This window comes from Zeus faber (assembly GCF_960531495.2).
Source record: "Zeus faber genome assembly, chromosome: 13".
In the NCBI taxonomy this organism is placed as follows: domain Eukaryota; kingdom Metazoa; phylum Chordata; class Actinopteri; order Zeiformes; family Zeidae; genus Zeus; species Zeus faber.
The window spans coordinates 8,183,117-8,200,616 of NC_137198.1; the positions used below are offsets into that span (position 1 = coordinate 8,183,117).

At 46.1% G+C, this 17,500-nt stretch overlaps 1 protein-coding gene across 1 annotated transcript in view; it reads right to left on the minus strand.

Annotated features, from left to right (window-relative positions):
* Window positions 1-2,718: 2,718 nt before the first annotated feature.
* Window positions 2,719-17,500, minus strand: part of ppp2r3a (protein phosphatase 2, regulatory subunit B'', alpha) — a gene marked incomplete at its 5' end in the record, with an annotated part of 34,745 nt that continues 19,963 nt past the window's right edge. The window contains 11 exons of the mRNA XM_080012605.1: window positions 2,719-5,821; window positions 6,336-6,442; window positions 7,361-7,479; window positions 8,153-8,328; window positions 8,930-9,019; window positions 9,388-9,436; window positions 10,117-10,360; window positions 12,446-12,520; window positions 12,701-12,803; window positions 12,996-13,099; window positions 14,537-14,842. Of these exons, the coding sequence (XP_079868731.1) occupies window positions 5,725-5,821; window positions 6,336-6,442; window positions 7,361-7,479; window positions 8,153-8,328; window positions 8,930-9,019; window positions 9,388-9,436; window positions 10,117-10,360; window positions 12,446-12,520; window positions 12,701-12,803; window positions 12,996-13,099; window positions 14,537-14,842 (1,470 nt within the window). The 3' untranslated portion in view covers window positions 2,719-5,724. The remainder of the gene's footprint in view (window positions 5,822-6,335; window positions 6,443-7,360; window positions 7,480-8,152; window positions 8,329-8,929; window positions 9,020-9,387; window positions 9,437-10,116; window positions 10,361-12,445; window positions 12,521-12,700; window positions 12,804-12,995; window positions 13,100-14,536; window positions 14,843-17,500) is intronic.

Consider the following 17,500-nt stretch of genomic DNA (forward strand, 5'->3'; position numbering starts at 1 on the left):
CAGTAAATCTGTGAAACCTGTAAACCAGTAAATAAAAGACCGACCGTACGCGAAGGCCATTTTCAGGCCAGGAAGTAGGTGCATTCTCGTCCTACACCCTTTTGACAGGTCTTTCTCCTCATTTTGCTCTCTCTCTCTCTCTCTCTCTCTCTCTCTCTCTCTCTCTCTCTCTCTCTCTCTCTCTCTCTCTCTCTCTCTCTCTCTCTCTCTCTCTCTCTCTCTCTCTCTCTCTCTCTCTCTCCCCCCCCCCCCAATTCCTTCCCCCTGGTTCTGTCCCAGACGTACTTATTGTCAGCCCTGTTTCCAGTCACTCCCCGTGCACGTGCACCGTCCCAATGCGGCGCGGACTTCAGTGCCGGGAGTCCGGCCGTGACATCAGTGCCGGTGATGTCACGGCGGCGGAGTGGGTGTCAGCCATCATGGCCGTGGAATGTCCATAATTCAAAGAGGCGGGAAGGCAATCTGGTTGGCTAATTGCGCCCCCCCTCGCCCTGACATTTGCTGAGACGCGTCCGACGCCATTTCAAACAATGGCCCGGTCCATTCTGACCTTCCATCGGAGAAGGAATGCCTGTGCAATGTTTTCACAGCATGGGGACATGCCAACACACACAACATTCTTGGTATGGTCCATGCATTTAGAACAGTAATCCCCCGAAACGGTCGTGTCACAAAGTCTCTGCTCCACTTAAGAGTTAGAAGGGCGCAAAGCGGTTCACCGGATCCATTAAAGTGGTGAGAGTAAAAACTTCACTTTGTGATGAGTGTCGCATCCCCAGCGTGGATGCAAACGATGCGTACAGGGACCTTCAGGCGGTGGGACACTTTCGTTGCGCTGTGTGCCGGGCGGCTACGCACATAGAGCGCATGTGTGAGCTGTGGAGAGGGTCAGCGGGTCACTTCCTGTTCCTGTTGTATAGGCGAGGAAAGGTAAGTACAGATCCCCCTGTGGGCTACTTCTATATAAAAAAAAAAAAAAAACGCCATTCAATGTATTTGTGTTATGGACATGCTCCTCTGTTTGCTCTGTATTGGTGGTGGCGTGACTGCGAGAAGTGAAAGGCAGCGGCGACTGAATTGGATAAAGCAGTGTATTGCTAGCTGTGGTCGATATGGATGAGCAGCCACAAAAACAGCACCCTTGGAAAATGAAAAAAATAAATAAATATATATATATGTACATACAATGAAAAGCCCGACCACCACCACCAAACAACAAACGTATCACTCGTCCAGAAGAAGGCAAACTTTGGAGAAAGGAAAGTGGCGTCTCAGAGCAAAGACGAGGGTAAACCTGGATGTCCGACAAGAAAAACGTTGCAGTTTCCAACGGAAACCTCAGACTTGCAGTGTGATCCACCCACCACAGACGGTCTTGATGGATTACCACTTTAATCATAACAACAAAGCACTGAAACCGCAGCAAGCACAAAGACACCCCCCCCCCCAAGAAAACAAAAAAAAAACCCCAACGCCGCTACTGACACGTCCCGTCGTCAATGGTCCATCCCGGTCCAGGGGACTCTGAATACGCTGAATTTGGGTGTACATGTGTGACCAGACCCAGGTCCTTCTGTAGGGAATGAAAACCGAAATGATACACCACCCACGATGAACTCTGATCACAAGTTGGGAGAACGGGTCTGAAAATTAGCTCCAGAAACTGAGGTTTTTGAACCGCCCTGATTTACTGCGCTTCACCGGCGGTTATCAACACGGGGACCGGGGACCCTCCGGGCGTCCTTCAAGAGGTTCCCAGGGGGCTCCCACCAAACGATCAAGAAGTATCTTCCAGATGTTAGCACCATTAGAGGACGTACAGTAATGACAGTAATGGATCCTAGTTCAGTTACTTCCCGAACTACAGTCTAGACACCAAATCAAATCCAGCAATGAAATTCTTCCCAGATTGGGGGTCCCAGAGACTAAATCTTGGGTCCGCGGCCTAATGCCCTATGCTCCACAGGCACACGCACACAGTTACCTGCATTAACCATATGGGGGCGCTGCAGAGTCACCAAACCATTTTGCAACACAACCTTTTTCGTACAACATTACACATTGGTATTTGAGGTATTTGACCCTAAGACGTTGTGCCAAAACCGTCTCCGGCATCTGAGCTCTGGAAACTAGAGACAAAGGTTTCAAAACTCATGAGGAAATCACATTCACACGGCATGGGATCATTGGCTGCAATAACATATTGAAATAACACTGAAAACTCAGTAATCAGTAAGTACACAGTAATAATTGATACCGTATATAACCATACCAATAATTCATTATGTGCAGAGTATTGCATTTTGTATATTCTGCATATATTTTTTTTTATACATTTAGTTATTCCTGACTGTATTTTTTAACTTTTTGAGAATATTTGTCCATTTTTATTTTCTATTTTATTTTTATATTATTATTATTTTTAGATGTTTTTCTGACTTTTTCTTTTTTTTTTTTATATCCTTTGTCCGTAGAGAAACGCAACAATCGTCACTGCGATAAATTCCTTGTATCAGAGAATTTCCCATCAACCACAGTCACAACATCCCCGCTCACCGGTGGTTTCCTGTTTGCCAAGAAGCGGAAATGGAAACGTGTCACGAGGACGCGGCTAAAAAAGGTCCTGAGCCGCAGAGTTTTTATAATTCCCCAAAATTAAGATCGAGATGGAGACGAATAACTCTCGCACAGGGAGGGAGGGGGCGTGATTTGCTTGAAAACATTTTTATTTAAACTCTGCTTTAAAGGGGAAAAGGCCAGAACAGGACAGGGGACTGGAAATACAGAGGGCAAAGGAAAAAGAAAAAGACAGAAACAGAAAAGGGAGAGAAATTAAGAAACGAGGAAAATAAAGAGCAAAGGGAACACCATGCCAACACAGTTAGAAAACAGGACACGTTGCAGCCTCGCCACCGCTCCACTCCTTCCTGCAAAAAGAAGTACGCCAGAGGAAAGGTCCTCTCGTGGTCTATTGCTCCGAGTGGAGTTTGAACTCCAAAATAAAAGTCCTCAAAGCAGCCGGGCGGGGGGGTAGGGACTGATAAAGAGAGAGAGAGAGAGAGATATTCCTCCCCCGTCCTCCTCCCTCATGGCTTCTCTCCAGGACACTTTGCATAGAGCCTTCAAAATACAAATACGACGTTCTCCTGAAAGGTGTGTGTGCGTGTGTATACTTGTGTGTGTATGTGCGCGTGTGTGTATACCTGTGTGTGTGTGTGTTTGAGCAGAAAAAAAACAAAAACACACAGTAAAAAATACAATTTCCTGACTTCCAGATTGTCAGGTGGCGTTTCAGCGCCTTCCACTTTGCTCGACTGACGACGACGTAAAACACACACACACACACACACACACACACACACACACACACACACACACACACACACACACACACACACACACACACACACATACGCACACTCCTCAACGCCATCATAATTAAAAACAAAAACCCCACCCACCCCACTCCCCCACCCCACAACGTGCACGCCACACAGTGGCACCGCAATAAAACCCAATGAATTACATCGAAAAACCAGATCTACAATGGCTTATTGTTCTTGAGTTAAGAGTTAAATATATATAAAGTCAGGCACATGTACAATAAGCTAGAAACGGGAGAACAAACGGTCCTCAAGGCCTCACAGCGTCCACTAGTGTGGGTGTATGCGTGCATGCATGCGTGCGTGCGTGCGTGTGTGTGTGTGTGTGTGTGTGTGTGCGCGCGTGCACAGGAAGTGCCGGTGAAGAAGGAAAAAAAAAAAAAAAAGCTGCGCGCCCGTGAACTGGAAGCCCTGGAGGACCAGAGTTTTTCCCGTTCCTAATTAAAGAGTGCGCACACGCACACGCACACGCACACACACGCACACACTCTCGTCGGCCCTGGGAACGGCGGCGTCGCCACGGCAACGACTACTTCCTATCGAAGAGCTTTCGGTTTAGCACGCTGCGCTATATCAGTGATCTGCGCGCACACGCACGCACGCACGCACACACACACACACCGTACGGGCAGCATGAACGTGCACCCGTCCCGGTGAGCGCAGCACGGTAAAATATCAGCTTGGACGTAGTGTTGTGTTTTGGGGAGGAAAACCCGAACTGCGGCCGCCCCGGGGATGACTAAAGTACTACCTCGTGTACACGCAGGGCATCAACGCGCCGCCGCTTCTTCGCTTTACACAATGAAACACGTGAGATATGACGATGAGTTTTGAAAAAGAAAAAAAATGTACAAGTAGTTTCCTCGGACACTGTAGGGAAATCACGAGAGACAAAGTGACCAGGGCACCGCCAAAAAAAAACCCCAAACTGATTTCAGTTCAGCGACCTCACCGGGTGAGGTGAGGGTACGTTTGACGCCATCAGAACTCAAAGCAAAATACGGTGCGATGTCTCCACCGGAAACACCGCAAAACCACCGCAAAACCTTTTTTTTTTTTTTTAGTCAATGGAGATCAGGTGTTTTTTGGGGGGTTTTCGGGAGGGGGGGCAGGACAACTCTACCAGAGAGTCGCTGAGATACGTTTCTTATAAAGCGGATCGTCGTCCTTCTATTTACAGGGTGGACCTGACTTGACAACGACGCACCTCATTTGAAACAGACGGGCGGAACACCCCGCCCCCGCCCCCCCGCCACACGTGGACGGGTGCCGGGCGGTGACATCACAGAGAGATAACGCGGATTCTAAGAATAGAACGGTTATAAAACCAAACAAGCCACGGTGTATGTGTGCGTGTGTGTGTGTGTGTGTGTGTGTGTGTGTGTGTGTGCGCGCGCCCGCGTGCGTGTGTGCGCGTGTGTGTGACTTCCCCTCATGGAAAAGGTTCCACCACAACCAGTGACGTCAGACGGCGTGCGGTGGCGCGGGGCGGCCACCTGGGGGAGCCCAAACCACCTGAAAAGCCCTTAAAAAAAAACCAAAAAAAAAAAACAAAAAAAAAAAACAAGCCACAACCCTTTGAGCAAATGCTTTAAAAAAAACAAAAAAAAACGTCCTCTCGGAGAAAGACGGCGAGACGTGGCGGGTGGACCGAGTCCCACGGCAGTGTCTGTTTTCGTCATTAAAACACAAGAGATCAATAAATTGTTCGATTCCCCGGGGGCAGTTTCGGAGGATCTCCCTCGTCCGGATCGTCCGAGTTAAAAGGATAATACTTTGACGACGTAAAAACGTAACAACAGGACGGCTGATTGTCTCCGTGCAGGATTGTCAGTAGAGAACTCACGATGCCAGCAACAATAATTTACAGTGAGAAAAAAAAAAAAAAAGTTCCCAAAACTTCCCGTTCCGTTAAGAGCTTATTTGAACCGCTGGCCCCGCCTTCTTTTTTTTAAACGTTTTTATTTCATTTTATTTTTTCGAGGCTTTGTGCTTTTTCGGGATTGGGGTCGAAGAGTCGGGGGAATCGTCCTGATTTCCTCCAGATGTTTTATTGCACCGAAAAGTGTCCTGGTTGAAATTCGCACGCACGCACGCACGCTCACACACGCTCACACACACACACATAGTCGACAGTCTCAAAAAGGTCCTCGCCGAAACGTGTCCCCCCGCACGTCTTCAAACACAGGGTCCTCCTCTCTTCCTCTTCCTAAATGATCCCTCATGTCTGTATTGGATCAAGGCGTCCCGGTCTGTCGGAGCCTCCCCTCGTCCCTGCCAACGCTGGTGGCCGTTCGCAGGACGCGGCGAGGACGCTTCGGGACGTTTTTTTAGGGCGTGTTCACGCCGACAGGTCGGAGATGACGAGTTTCTCCATCTTGTTCCCCATGTCTCCAGGAACCTGCAGCTCGTCAGACTCGTAGTCGTCATCGAATGACCTGGGAATAAAGCACGCATGCACGCACGCACACACACACACACACACACACACACACACACACACACACACGTACACATGTATGTCAAGGGTAAATCCATGTCAGCTCTACCTTGTACTTACTGTTAATTCTAATATGTCAGTTCTACCTTATATATGCACAGCTGATTTAACTTCTATTACCTATTGGACTATCTTGTCCAATTGTCCCGTTCATCACTGAGCTGCTGTCACGTTCAAATTTCCCGTCACCGGGAGATTAATAAAGTATTCCAATCTGTCCGTAGCTTATTCATGTGACTTATCACACATATGTATGTGACAAATAAAAATCTTGAATCTTGAATCTTGAACCATTAAAGGCAGCAATTCAAAATTATTATTTGTTTATATTGACTGATTTTGTACGCCATTGGCATGTCATTCTGTCGGAAAAAGTCATTTATTGGCATTTGTGTGTGTGTGTGTGTGCGTGTGTGTGTGCGTGTGTGTGTGTGCGCGCACGTCCGTCTCACCCCTCATGTAGCTGTTCGTTCGCCGTCTCCTCCGCCACCAAAATCTCATACTCCTCCGAGGCGTATTTATCCCAGTCGGAGGGTTCTGGACCGTCACTGTCAATGTCCTGAAACACACGCACGCGAACGCGCTCACACACACACACACACACACACACACACAGACACACACACACACACACACACACACACACACACACACACACACACACACACGCACATGCACGCAGGTACGTACACACACACACGTACACACACACACGCACACACACAAACACACACATTAAGTGTCAGACTTCAAAAAAGCATTTACAGCACAGTGGGAGATTTGTTTTGGTTTAACAAGAAGTTGCGTCAATTATTTGTACTGTTTTCAACCATTCATAGTTATCTACGCGGTTAAAATTTAAAAACATTTTCATCAACATTTACCCATCTAGCAGACAACTCTCGGATTAACTTTAGAATGATCTCTATTATGCATCGTAGAGTTTGGCGTCCGGGCTCTTAAACAGGTCCTCCCATTAGCGGCGTGGCGCCGTCCAGTTGTCTGACTGAACTAGAGCTCCGCAAGCGACGGGGGAATTAATTTGATCGTGTGTTGTTATTATGTTAAACATTGTTACTTAGATAAACCATGTCTGCGTTGGACTCGGTTTTCCCTCTTCCCATCATATACCTTCAGTTATTTGCAACCCACTATGTGGCGCAATCTGCAAGCCTCTTTAAATTGCAAAGATTAAAAAAGGATAATAATGATTTGTTTATTTTAATAATTCTATGGACGTTTAATTATATACTGTATTTCTATGTATAAAAATGTGTTTTTTTTATTTATTCATTTGTTTTTAACGATATATATTGCATTTCATTCAAATCAAATAATGACATTTTAAATAAAAAAGAAATAAAAACAAAAAAACAAACCATTGTCGAAGAACCTCCATCCCCATGTCTTGGGGAAACAATGGTTTCTCAAGGTGAAATGAAAAGTTGATTGATTGGTATTTAAACGGTTAACATACCTTTTGCAAAGCAAAGGGGTCTCTCTGCTCGTGGTCCAGGTATTTCTCCAGGTTGAAGAACGTGTCGAAGAAGATGTGAGCCATCCGGCAGCGCTTCAGGTCGCTCAGGGTGATCTTACCTGGAGGAAACACAGGAAAGTCAAGTTTTTAACGCAGCCGCAAGTCGGCTTTACACTGCATCGAAAACGCAAACCGACAGTCGGTGCCTCCCCTCTAGTGGCCGTCGAGTGAACCGCGCCCACTGGGTTTCGCAACGAGCTGCTTTTCCCGTCGGATCGAGCGCAACACTCACTCTATCTCTTCTCGCAACTTTGTTTTGTTCAGTTTTTCCAAAACCACCTTTGCCATTTTCGCTGAATGCCAGGGTGAAACTCCCTGCATGCAGTGTTTGAAAAGAGCTTGTAAAAAAATTAATTAAAAATATATTTGATATTTTCTTTTTTTTTTTTAATCTTTCTTCTTTTTATATGGACAATTTATTCATAGAACAGAATATTTAAAGCGTAAATCTGTAAATCCTGAACGCATCCTGGAAATCTGGCACCACAGAGGAGGCGGGGCTTATCGCGTAGGGGCGGGGCTTGTTTCTGAGCGTCACAGCTTTTCGGGTGCGGAATCCGACTCCATAGGAATGAACGGAATTCCAGTTTGTTCTTGTCGTCGGATTAGGTGTGAGGCCGGCCGGAGATAGAGAGTCAGTGGGACAGTCAGACAGACGGACGGACAGACAGACAGACAGACAGACAGACAGACAGACAGACAGACCGGTAGGTATTTTGGGAGGTGGCTCACCCTGACACTCGGGCTTGACCAGGTCCAGCATCTGGCACAGCAGGTCCTGGAAGGGCAGCGGTTCGATGCCCATGCCCTCCATCCTCTCACACTGCTCCTCGTAGAAATACTCCAGCTCAAACATGGAGAGGACGCCGTCACCATCCACGTCCATGCAGCGGAACCAGTACTCTATACTGGAGAGGGAGGCCAGGATCCATAACATAAGACGACACTTCCAGGCGTTACAGCAGCAAAAACAGTTGAGTCCAGAAAGAGATTAAAATATAAATGACATGAGAAATAACATATCTGGGACTAGTTGAACTTTATTTAAACTTGTGTCGATAGAAAGGATAATAAAGTACTATCTTAGCTAATACACAAGTTAAAATAAAGTAGCACCATGCAAACTAGTGACTAGGGACGCAAATATGGGCAGGTAGCAGTGAAATCCGAATTAACGACTACATGTAGAATCATAATGGAATGTTTTACGATGGAAGGTTTCTGTCCTGCAATTAAATTCAATTAACTTTAATCATTTAAGTTTGGTTCATTGACATGAAGTTTTCATTAAAAAATAACTTCTCTTGTGTGCTCTGTTTTCATTTGGATTTATTTTGTCCAATGATCAAATTGATGGAGCTTATAATTGTGATTTTTTTTGTGTGGTATCGAGGAGGTCTCTCTCCCTCTCTCTGTCGCCCTCGCTCTGTCTCTCTCTCTCTCTCTCACACACACACACACACACACAGCCACACACACACACACACACACACACACACACACACACACCTGGTGGGGTTCTTCTTGTCCTCCTCTGAGATGAGGAACCAGACGAACTCTGCGTAGCTCATCCTTCCCTCCCTCTGCACGGAGCTTCCCCTGGAGACGACACGAGACCGCTCACATCTGAGAAGGTGACACGGGGTTAAGGCTCCGCACGCAACAAAACTCAGCCACTGGATTAACAAAAAAAAAATAAAAAATAAAAAAAGCCAAAAGTGCTTCCAATTCTAAAAGACGGCTTATTTTCGGAGGGATTTTCTCAATTTATAAGTGAGGAATTAGAGCATACATTCACAGCTGAGAAAATAAAAAATATATAGGTTTTACGAATTTAAGCAATTTTTGGAAGTTAATCCCATGACTCAAATCCAAGATTCTTTCTCAGTTTGTGTGTGTGTGTATGTGTGTGTGTGTGTGTGTGTGTGTGTGTGTGTGTGTGCGCGCAGTAAATCTCCAGTGTGTACCTTGTGACGGCCCCTGAGAACATCCTCTCAGTGATCCTGTTTGACGACGCTGTTGGGAGAGAGAAACAGAGGAAGATAAGCAGATTGAGAGAGATGTGTGATTTGGATAAAAAGTTTTCATCACTTTGTTTTATTTAATATTATTACATAACTGGACCGACTAACATTTAGAGCAGTAATAAAGCAGTCAGTCTCAAAACAGACAAAGCAGTCGCCGCTTTTGGCAGAAATTAGAATTCGAAATAAATTCCTGATTCTGGGTATAAGTCGGGCACGGAATCACGTTTTGCACCATTAAAAACACAATATATGGGAACGTTATTAAAGAAATAGGTAATAGATATCACTATCTCTGCCTCTGCCATCACCTCTCGGAGATCGATAATTTTTTTTCTATTGAATTGAAATGCATTGATTGAATTATTATTATTATTATTATTATTATTATGATTAATAATAATAATAATAATAACAATATTTTCTATGGATTCCTAATATAAAAATAATAAGTAGTTCCCACTTCCACCCATGAGGAGCAGAGCACAGGATTATTTCGAGCCCAGAGCTTTCCATAGAGGGACAGCCTTTCTAAAATACTATTTCATATACTAAACTATCATAACTAAATATCGGATGAAGCGTGCATCTCTGTTGCCGCAGGTGAAATCCCTTCCTTCCTCATGGCCAGACGCCCTTTCCTGCCCGGCAGAGTTTTTTTTGGTGCCGCACCGTGGTCGTTGTAGCGCGCCAGGTCCTTGGGGTCGATGTAGAGGTCGTGGTCGGTGTCCAGCTCCCAGAACTTGCAGTAGATGACGTAGAAGTGCTCATAGGAGAAGTAGTCGGTGATCTGGTTGATGTCGTCCTCCTCCTCCAGCAGCGCCAGCGTCTGCAGGAAGTTGCTCCGCCGCAGCTCCGTCATGGTGACGCGGCCCGTCCACGAGCGGTTCACCACGTAGAAGATCCGCTGGATCACCTGCGGACAGCCGAGGGGGGACGACCAATGTTTCTGGGAATCTGAAGCATGCTATTATGTACTGTATATAAACAGTATATATATACACAATTTTCACGGGATATGAGGTTTCATACACACAATCTGTCTCGCTTCAAGGTGCAATGAGATGGAAAAATATTGAACTGGAAATGAGAATATACACAGTACCAAGACATGTGTGTAGTGTAGCATTGGCATGGTCATAAAAATAACTAACAACTCATATGATTTAAGTTGAATTTTTGGGTTTGTTGATGAGGATGGGATGGATTTAATATAATATTCACAAAGTTTTTAATTAATATTTGATTGACTTCTATAAATGTAAAGCACTTTATTATCATTATTATAATTATAATTATTATAATAATTATCATATTATTGTTATTATTATTGTTGGATCAGTCCTTAATAATCATCAATAATCTTTTATTATACTTTTTTTTTATAAACGAGGGTAATTTGTCAATATCATTTAATTCATATTGAATTAAACTAGTTTAGAAAATTGAGACCACATCTTCATCCAAAATACCTTAAAAAATACTCCTTAGTATTGAATATTGTGGTTTGAAAAATGAAGCAATCAAAAAGAAAACACCCCCCCCCGGGGTCATGTTTGACCCATTAGATGCATTCTAGCGCTAAATGCTTTCACGCATTCATTTTTTACGGCATAAAACAACACAATTGGCCACAAAGTGCTCAACAGCAGCACCAGAAAAAAAAAAGAAAGATATTTACAGATGGTCACGGTCATCGGTGTGTGCGTGGGTTAAAATTAAACGTGTTATATGTCAACTGTCAAACAGAACTCTGCTGATTGGAGCGTTTCAGAAAGACCTTCAACACCATGAAATACAGTACAACAGGTGGAATGGTTAAATACATTCCAAATCCAAGTTAGGAGATGGAAGACGGAAGGGAAACGAATAAGTAGTAAAAAAATAAAATGAAGATTTTCAAGCCTGGGGTGAGGGCTCTTCCTCGCCTTTTTGGGGCAGAAGTCCAAGGAAATGTTCACATGGGACGGGGCCTCATTATGAGCGCCATCGCAGCCATCTTGCCACTTCTACAATGAGAATGTAAACATCTTCCACGGACGAAAGCTAAAGTATTTGCCGTCTCGATTCATATTTATAGTAGCGTGGTCTACAGTCATGTCTAAACCTTATGCCCCACACACACACACACACAGACACACACACACACACACACACACACACACACACACACACACACACACACACACACACACACTGATGTCTCCTACAGTAGCCCGGGCTGAAGGAAGTGTCTAAATATGGTCGTGTGCAGTTTGAAGGGTCTGCTGTGTGTGCGTGTGTGTGTTTGTGTGAGTGTGTGTGTGTGTGTGTGTGTGTGTGGGGGGGGCTTCAGTGGGGCTTCAGAGGGGCTCCAAGGGGGCACTTTAGAGAGAGGCTCCCGGGGGGGGCTTCAGAGGGGCTCCAGGGCGCCTCAGGGGGGCTTCAGAGGGGCTCCAGGGCGCCTCAGGGGGGCTTCAGAGGGGCTCCAGGGTGCTTCAGGGGGCTTCGGGGGGGCTTCAGAGGGACACGTGTTTTCTGTGATGTCACCACAAAGTGACGCAGCGACAGAACCTGCGACGCAGCAGAGGCGTCATCCCCGAGCTGCTGCTGTCCCAACGCATCGCTGTGAAACCCCATGAAAACCTCACGACTTCTGTGACCTCAACAACTGTGAGGACTGCGTTGTGAATTATTTGAGAGTTTGCATTGAGAATTTTGGAATTATTTTGGGGAGTTCAAGGCCAATATTTCAAAAGAAATAATGATTGAAAAGCGCTAAAAATTGTATACATTTTGTTTTGTTTGTTTGTTTTTTCTTAACTATTATTTTTATAATAATAATAATAATAATAATAATAATAATAATAATAATTATTATTATTATTATATTATTATTATTATTGTTATTTGATTGCCTTCTATTAATGTACAATGACATTTCAACTGACATCAAAATAATTTCTTGAATCTAAAACGCGTCGGCCGGACCACGCCCTCTTTCACCTCACACTCCACTCACCGTCGTAATGTATCGCGAGTGGAATTCCGGAGCGTCTTTGAGAAACGTCAGCCCCGGGTGGGTGTCCACGATGTCCTGCCGGCACAAAACCACAGAAAAGAGGAAGGAGGGATGAAAAAGAAGAACACATCGTCCAGTTTGAAGCGCATTCAATCTACATGACATTGTTTTCTTATTTCATTTCGGACTGCAATAAACAGCACAAAGGCGGAACGTTGCTTTTGACTAATTGATTAGATATTGATCGCCTTGTACCTGCAGCAGAGGGATGAAGTCCTCCTGCTCAAGGTAGTTGCCGCCCGGCTTCGCCAGCATGTAAACAAACTTAGAGGCGTCGTCATGGCAACTGTACAACAGCCTGAGTAAAACCAGGAGAGAGGAGAAGTGCAGTGGAGAAGAGTTATTTTCCAAACCTGTTGAAATGGACTGTAATAAAATAAAAAAAAGGCCGGATGAGGATGAGGATGAGGGTGAACATGAGGGTGAAGATGAGGATGAGCATGAGGATGAGCATGACGATGAGGATGAGGATAAGGATGGATGCTCTTACTTCCTCCACGTTGCGATGAAGGAGTGAACGGAGACGAAACCCGTCCTCTCACCACCGGCGGCGTTAAACATGGCCGCCTTCCAGTACAGTGGACACCCACACGCCTGCAGAGAAAAATAAACCGAACTGGAATAAAAATCATCACCTTTCAGGTACTGTCGAAGTCAATGCCAAACTTTGACCGATAGATTTTTTTTGTTTTGTTTTTGCGAGAATCGAGGATCCCATACAAATAAGGGCAACGGTGAAGGGTGAAGGCCAATTAAACACTGTCTTCTGAGCTGAACCAGAGACGCATTCCAATACTAGTCTTGTATTGTATTGTGAAGTGAATTTTTGCCGGCTTCTCTTCCCTCGTCCTCAACAGATACTGGATCATATTTACGGTGCAGTATAAAGCACAAGAATCCTGGATGTGTTATAAAGGCGATGGAACCCTGTGAACCCCGCTACACCTGATGCTGTTTATAATTAATGACTACAATGGGATAAGGACGTATGATTGAAGAGCTTGAAGAACTGCTGATGATGATTAGAGATCGTGGCGGACGATAAAATGAAAATGAAAAACACCTGTGGCTTGCAGTCAATACCCCGGATCTCGTGGGTCTATGCCGAAGGCCGTTATCTCACAATAACATCCAGTAACATAAATCAACCGAGGAGATGGGGATGGTGACAGGGAGGAAGATAGAGGATTCTGCAGCCTGAGAGTCATTGACGAGGGGAGAGGACACAAACACAGGAGCCAAAATGGCAGGAAATCATTATATATTTTCTTATTCTTCACAAAATGTGATGGCTTCCTCATGCTTTTCACCTATAACGCAATATATGTTGTTTTTTGTTTTGTTTTGTTTTTAAATGGAATCGTCATACCAATTCAGGATCGACTAGAGCGGCTTCTATAAATGATTTACGCTTTGAGTTTGAAGTTTCCCACTTCCGCCTTCCTCTTGTCCTCACACGTATCTTGCATCAGCGTTAGTCATGGCCGTGCTGTTTTACTTTTAAATACATCATGACACGTCTCTGTGAAACACTTGGCTCTGATTGGTCAACAGCGGTGGTCAGCGGGCAGTTATTTCAGAATAATGACCCTTGTCACGAGCAAACCACTTCTCCGCCTGGTTCCACGCCCCTCGCGTCACTCCGCCTACATCCGAACGGTAACACCGGCAGACGGCGGCATCTCGTGAAACTACAATGGAAGACCTAGTTGCGGACTTGTCCGATTTCACACCGTTTGCTTTGAGAATAGTCAGCTACGTTGCCGTGCACTATTATTCGTAGCGGAAGCCAAATCGCGGAAACGGCTTCGCTGTTGTTATAAAACAGTAGTTATAAGATCATTCCCAGTGTATAATAAGCGGGTTAAGGTGCAGCCAGAAGGTCATTATCACAAAATAACCCCCTTAAAGACCACACTCCTAGATCACACTGTCAGGGGTTATTTTGCGATAATGACCGTCAGGCTGTACATTATCCCGCACAGATCAAAGCCCTTTGGAAAAGGGTCTTTGTGTGTTTACTCGACTGACCTTGGCGATCTTGCCCATCTCGTAGATGTCGGCCTTCTCCTCCTCGAACTCGGTGAAGGCCGCCTCGATGGTGGCGATGGCGGCGTCGTGGATGGAGGTGGGGCCCGGTGCGGGCAGCCCGCGGGGGAAGTAGAACCGGGGAATGTTGACCGCCGGAGGGGGCGGCGGAGGGGGAGGCGGAGGCGGCGAGGGGGTGACCACGACCGGGGCCGGCGGGGGGCTGGGGGAGCGGGGCGGGGGGACGGGGGAGACCGGGGCCGGGAGCGGGGGAGGGGTGACGGGCTTCTTCTCCGGTTTGGACGGGACCTGGACCAACGGAGGGAGAGGGAGAGGAAGAGGAGGGCTCTCCGGGTCAGTGATGATGTGGAGAAGGTACGGTGTTAGGATGAGGGATTTTAAGGATGTGGCCGCCGCCCAGGTCAGTCGTCATCAGAGTCATTAAAAATAAAAACGACGACATGTTTTAGTCATCAGTCAGTATCTAGTCAGGACATTAGAACAACCGTCCCACTTGTTAACAGGTAACCCGGAACACACAAGGACTGTCAAATATCTGTACATACACCCACTGTAAATATTCAATATTTATTCATCATTACTATTTATTATGACTTATTGACTTTATTTTTGACTTTATTACCATGAACACACACACCTCATATGGAAATTGCTGTTTGCACCTTCCACTCATTGTTCTGTACATCATATTATATATTATATAATATGTATTATAAATCTTACTTAGCGCGGCATATATATTGACTATAATAATTCATTGTGATTAATTGCATAATTGTTGTGTGATTAAACACGATTAATTGCAGCCACTTTTGAAAATAATGGCAATATCTGATAGGCCGACACAGTTTTCAACAAACAGATGGACAGTTTAAATATTCTGACCATAGCAATAAGAACTAGTGGCCAAAGCATCTGCTATTTTAAGTTTTGCTCAAAAATTATGAGCCATAACACATGATTAGATGAAAAGATATCTGAGACTGACTGATGTGTATATATATACATATATATATATATATATATATATATATATATATATATATATATATATATATATATATATATAATATATTTATGAAGACACTAAATTTAGACTACAAACAGGCTTTTAATTAGCACTGAATCTATCTAAATGAAGGCCCTGGCAGTGGAGGATTTAGAGTGTGTTCAGTGTGTGTGTGTGTGTCGGCCTCCATACGTTGTGTATTGAGCAGGACAGCTGTAAACCCCCTCCACCCCGCCGAACCTCTATCTCCTAGCATTCATTCTATCACTCTATTCCTGAAGCCCTCGTCCCTATAAATACCTCTCTGGCATCCGCCTCAGAATAGTTTGTCTTCCCTGCTCTGTCGCTCCGCGGAAAAGACAGAAAAAGTGTGCAAGTGCATGCGTACGTTTTGTGCGTTTGTGTTTTCGGACAACGAGGGTGCCCGTCCGAGCTCGCCAGGTGTGCCGTGAACATTTTTCAACTAAAAAAATAAATGGAAATGAGCTTTTGTGTTGCAAGATCAAAAATTGCCAGGCTGCGCTAATTCACCAGTTCCAGCAGAACCAGCATCAATCAGAGAATGACGACTTATAGCGCCGATGACAGGTTCAACCCCGTTTTGAGATTCGGTTTCTGACGAGTCACTCGGTAAAATGAGTTTCCGACTCTCTGTTCGTTCCTGCGAGGGAGGACATCCTGTGAGCGATGACCGAGGGTTAAGTATTTAAGGTTTGTGAATTGAACGACTCGTGCGCGGTCGGACGGTGGTGGATGGTGGTCTAGTGCTGTGGGATCATTTCATTGTAAAAAGGTGTGTTGGGAAAAAAAAGGTTGGGAAACACCGGTTTTGCGGTCGGACCGTGTGTAACTGTACTGCAAAGCGCTTCTCGGGAGTGTGTGTTTTGGGCTCTCGTCCCCCTCGTGGGCACACCTGTCCTGCCCGTGCACGCTCCTGTTCGTGCACGCACCGACTGACCTGCTCCTGCTGCTGCTGCTGCTGCTGCTGCTGCTGGAAGAACTTCAGTCTCTTTTTGAAACGCGAGGGCAGCACAAAGTCACAGCCCCGGGCCAGGAAGGCCAGCTCCCCCCGCAGGTCGGGGTCCCGCCGCAGCGACGTCTCCTTGATCATCATAGCGGGGGCCGACACCCGCACCCCACCGCCAGACAGGGCCACGGGGGCAAACGACGGTCACGGCGGCCAGAACCCCACCCGCCAGGACACCGAGGCGGACGGTGGACGAAACGGACGGACCGCCGGACGCTAAGGGGACCGAGCCCCCAGATGTGCGGTGGCAAGAAAGAAACGCGGCCGAAACCGAAAAAGGAGCCGGGAGCCGAGCCAAGTGGACGCTGGGATATCCAAGCGTCCAAGTGTCCCGCCTCACGTAACGTCTCTCTCTGATTCACAGGAAAGCGGTCATTCATTCACACTGACTCACACACTCTGGAAACCTCCATTACAAGCACAACACACACACACACCCACACACCCCCACACACACACACACACACACTCTCCACTGTGCTCCCAAGCTCCCAGCGTTCGGCGGTTAATCCACAAGTGAATCTGGGCGTGAATATATTCCTTGGGAGCGTCTCTGACCAATCCAAGAAGAAAGGACAAAGAACCATGACACCACGCCACCATGAGACCGACACCGGGGGGGTCTTGGTCCGACCGTGGCCCGGCAGAGCGTCTCTCTCTCGGGTCGGAAAAAGCTCCGGACCTCCCTCCCCGCGGCCTCCTCTGGATGGACCGATATAGAGCAGTCTCACTGGTGCCTGTCGCTCCAAGCTGGGCACTGAGAGGCTGCTGCGAGAAATATGAGCCATGCCGGGCTCCGGCAACACACAGGCGCACGCGCACACGCACACACACACACACACACACACACACACACACACACACACACACACACACCCACACACACACACACACACACTGTACAGCTATC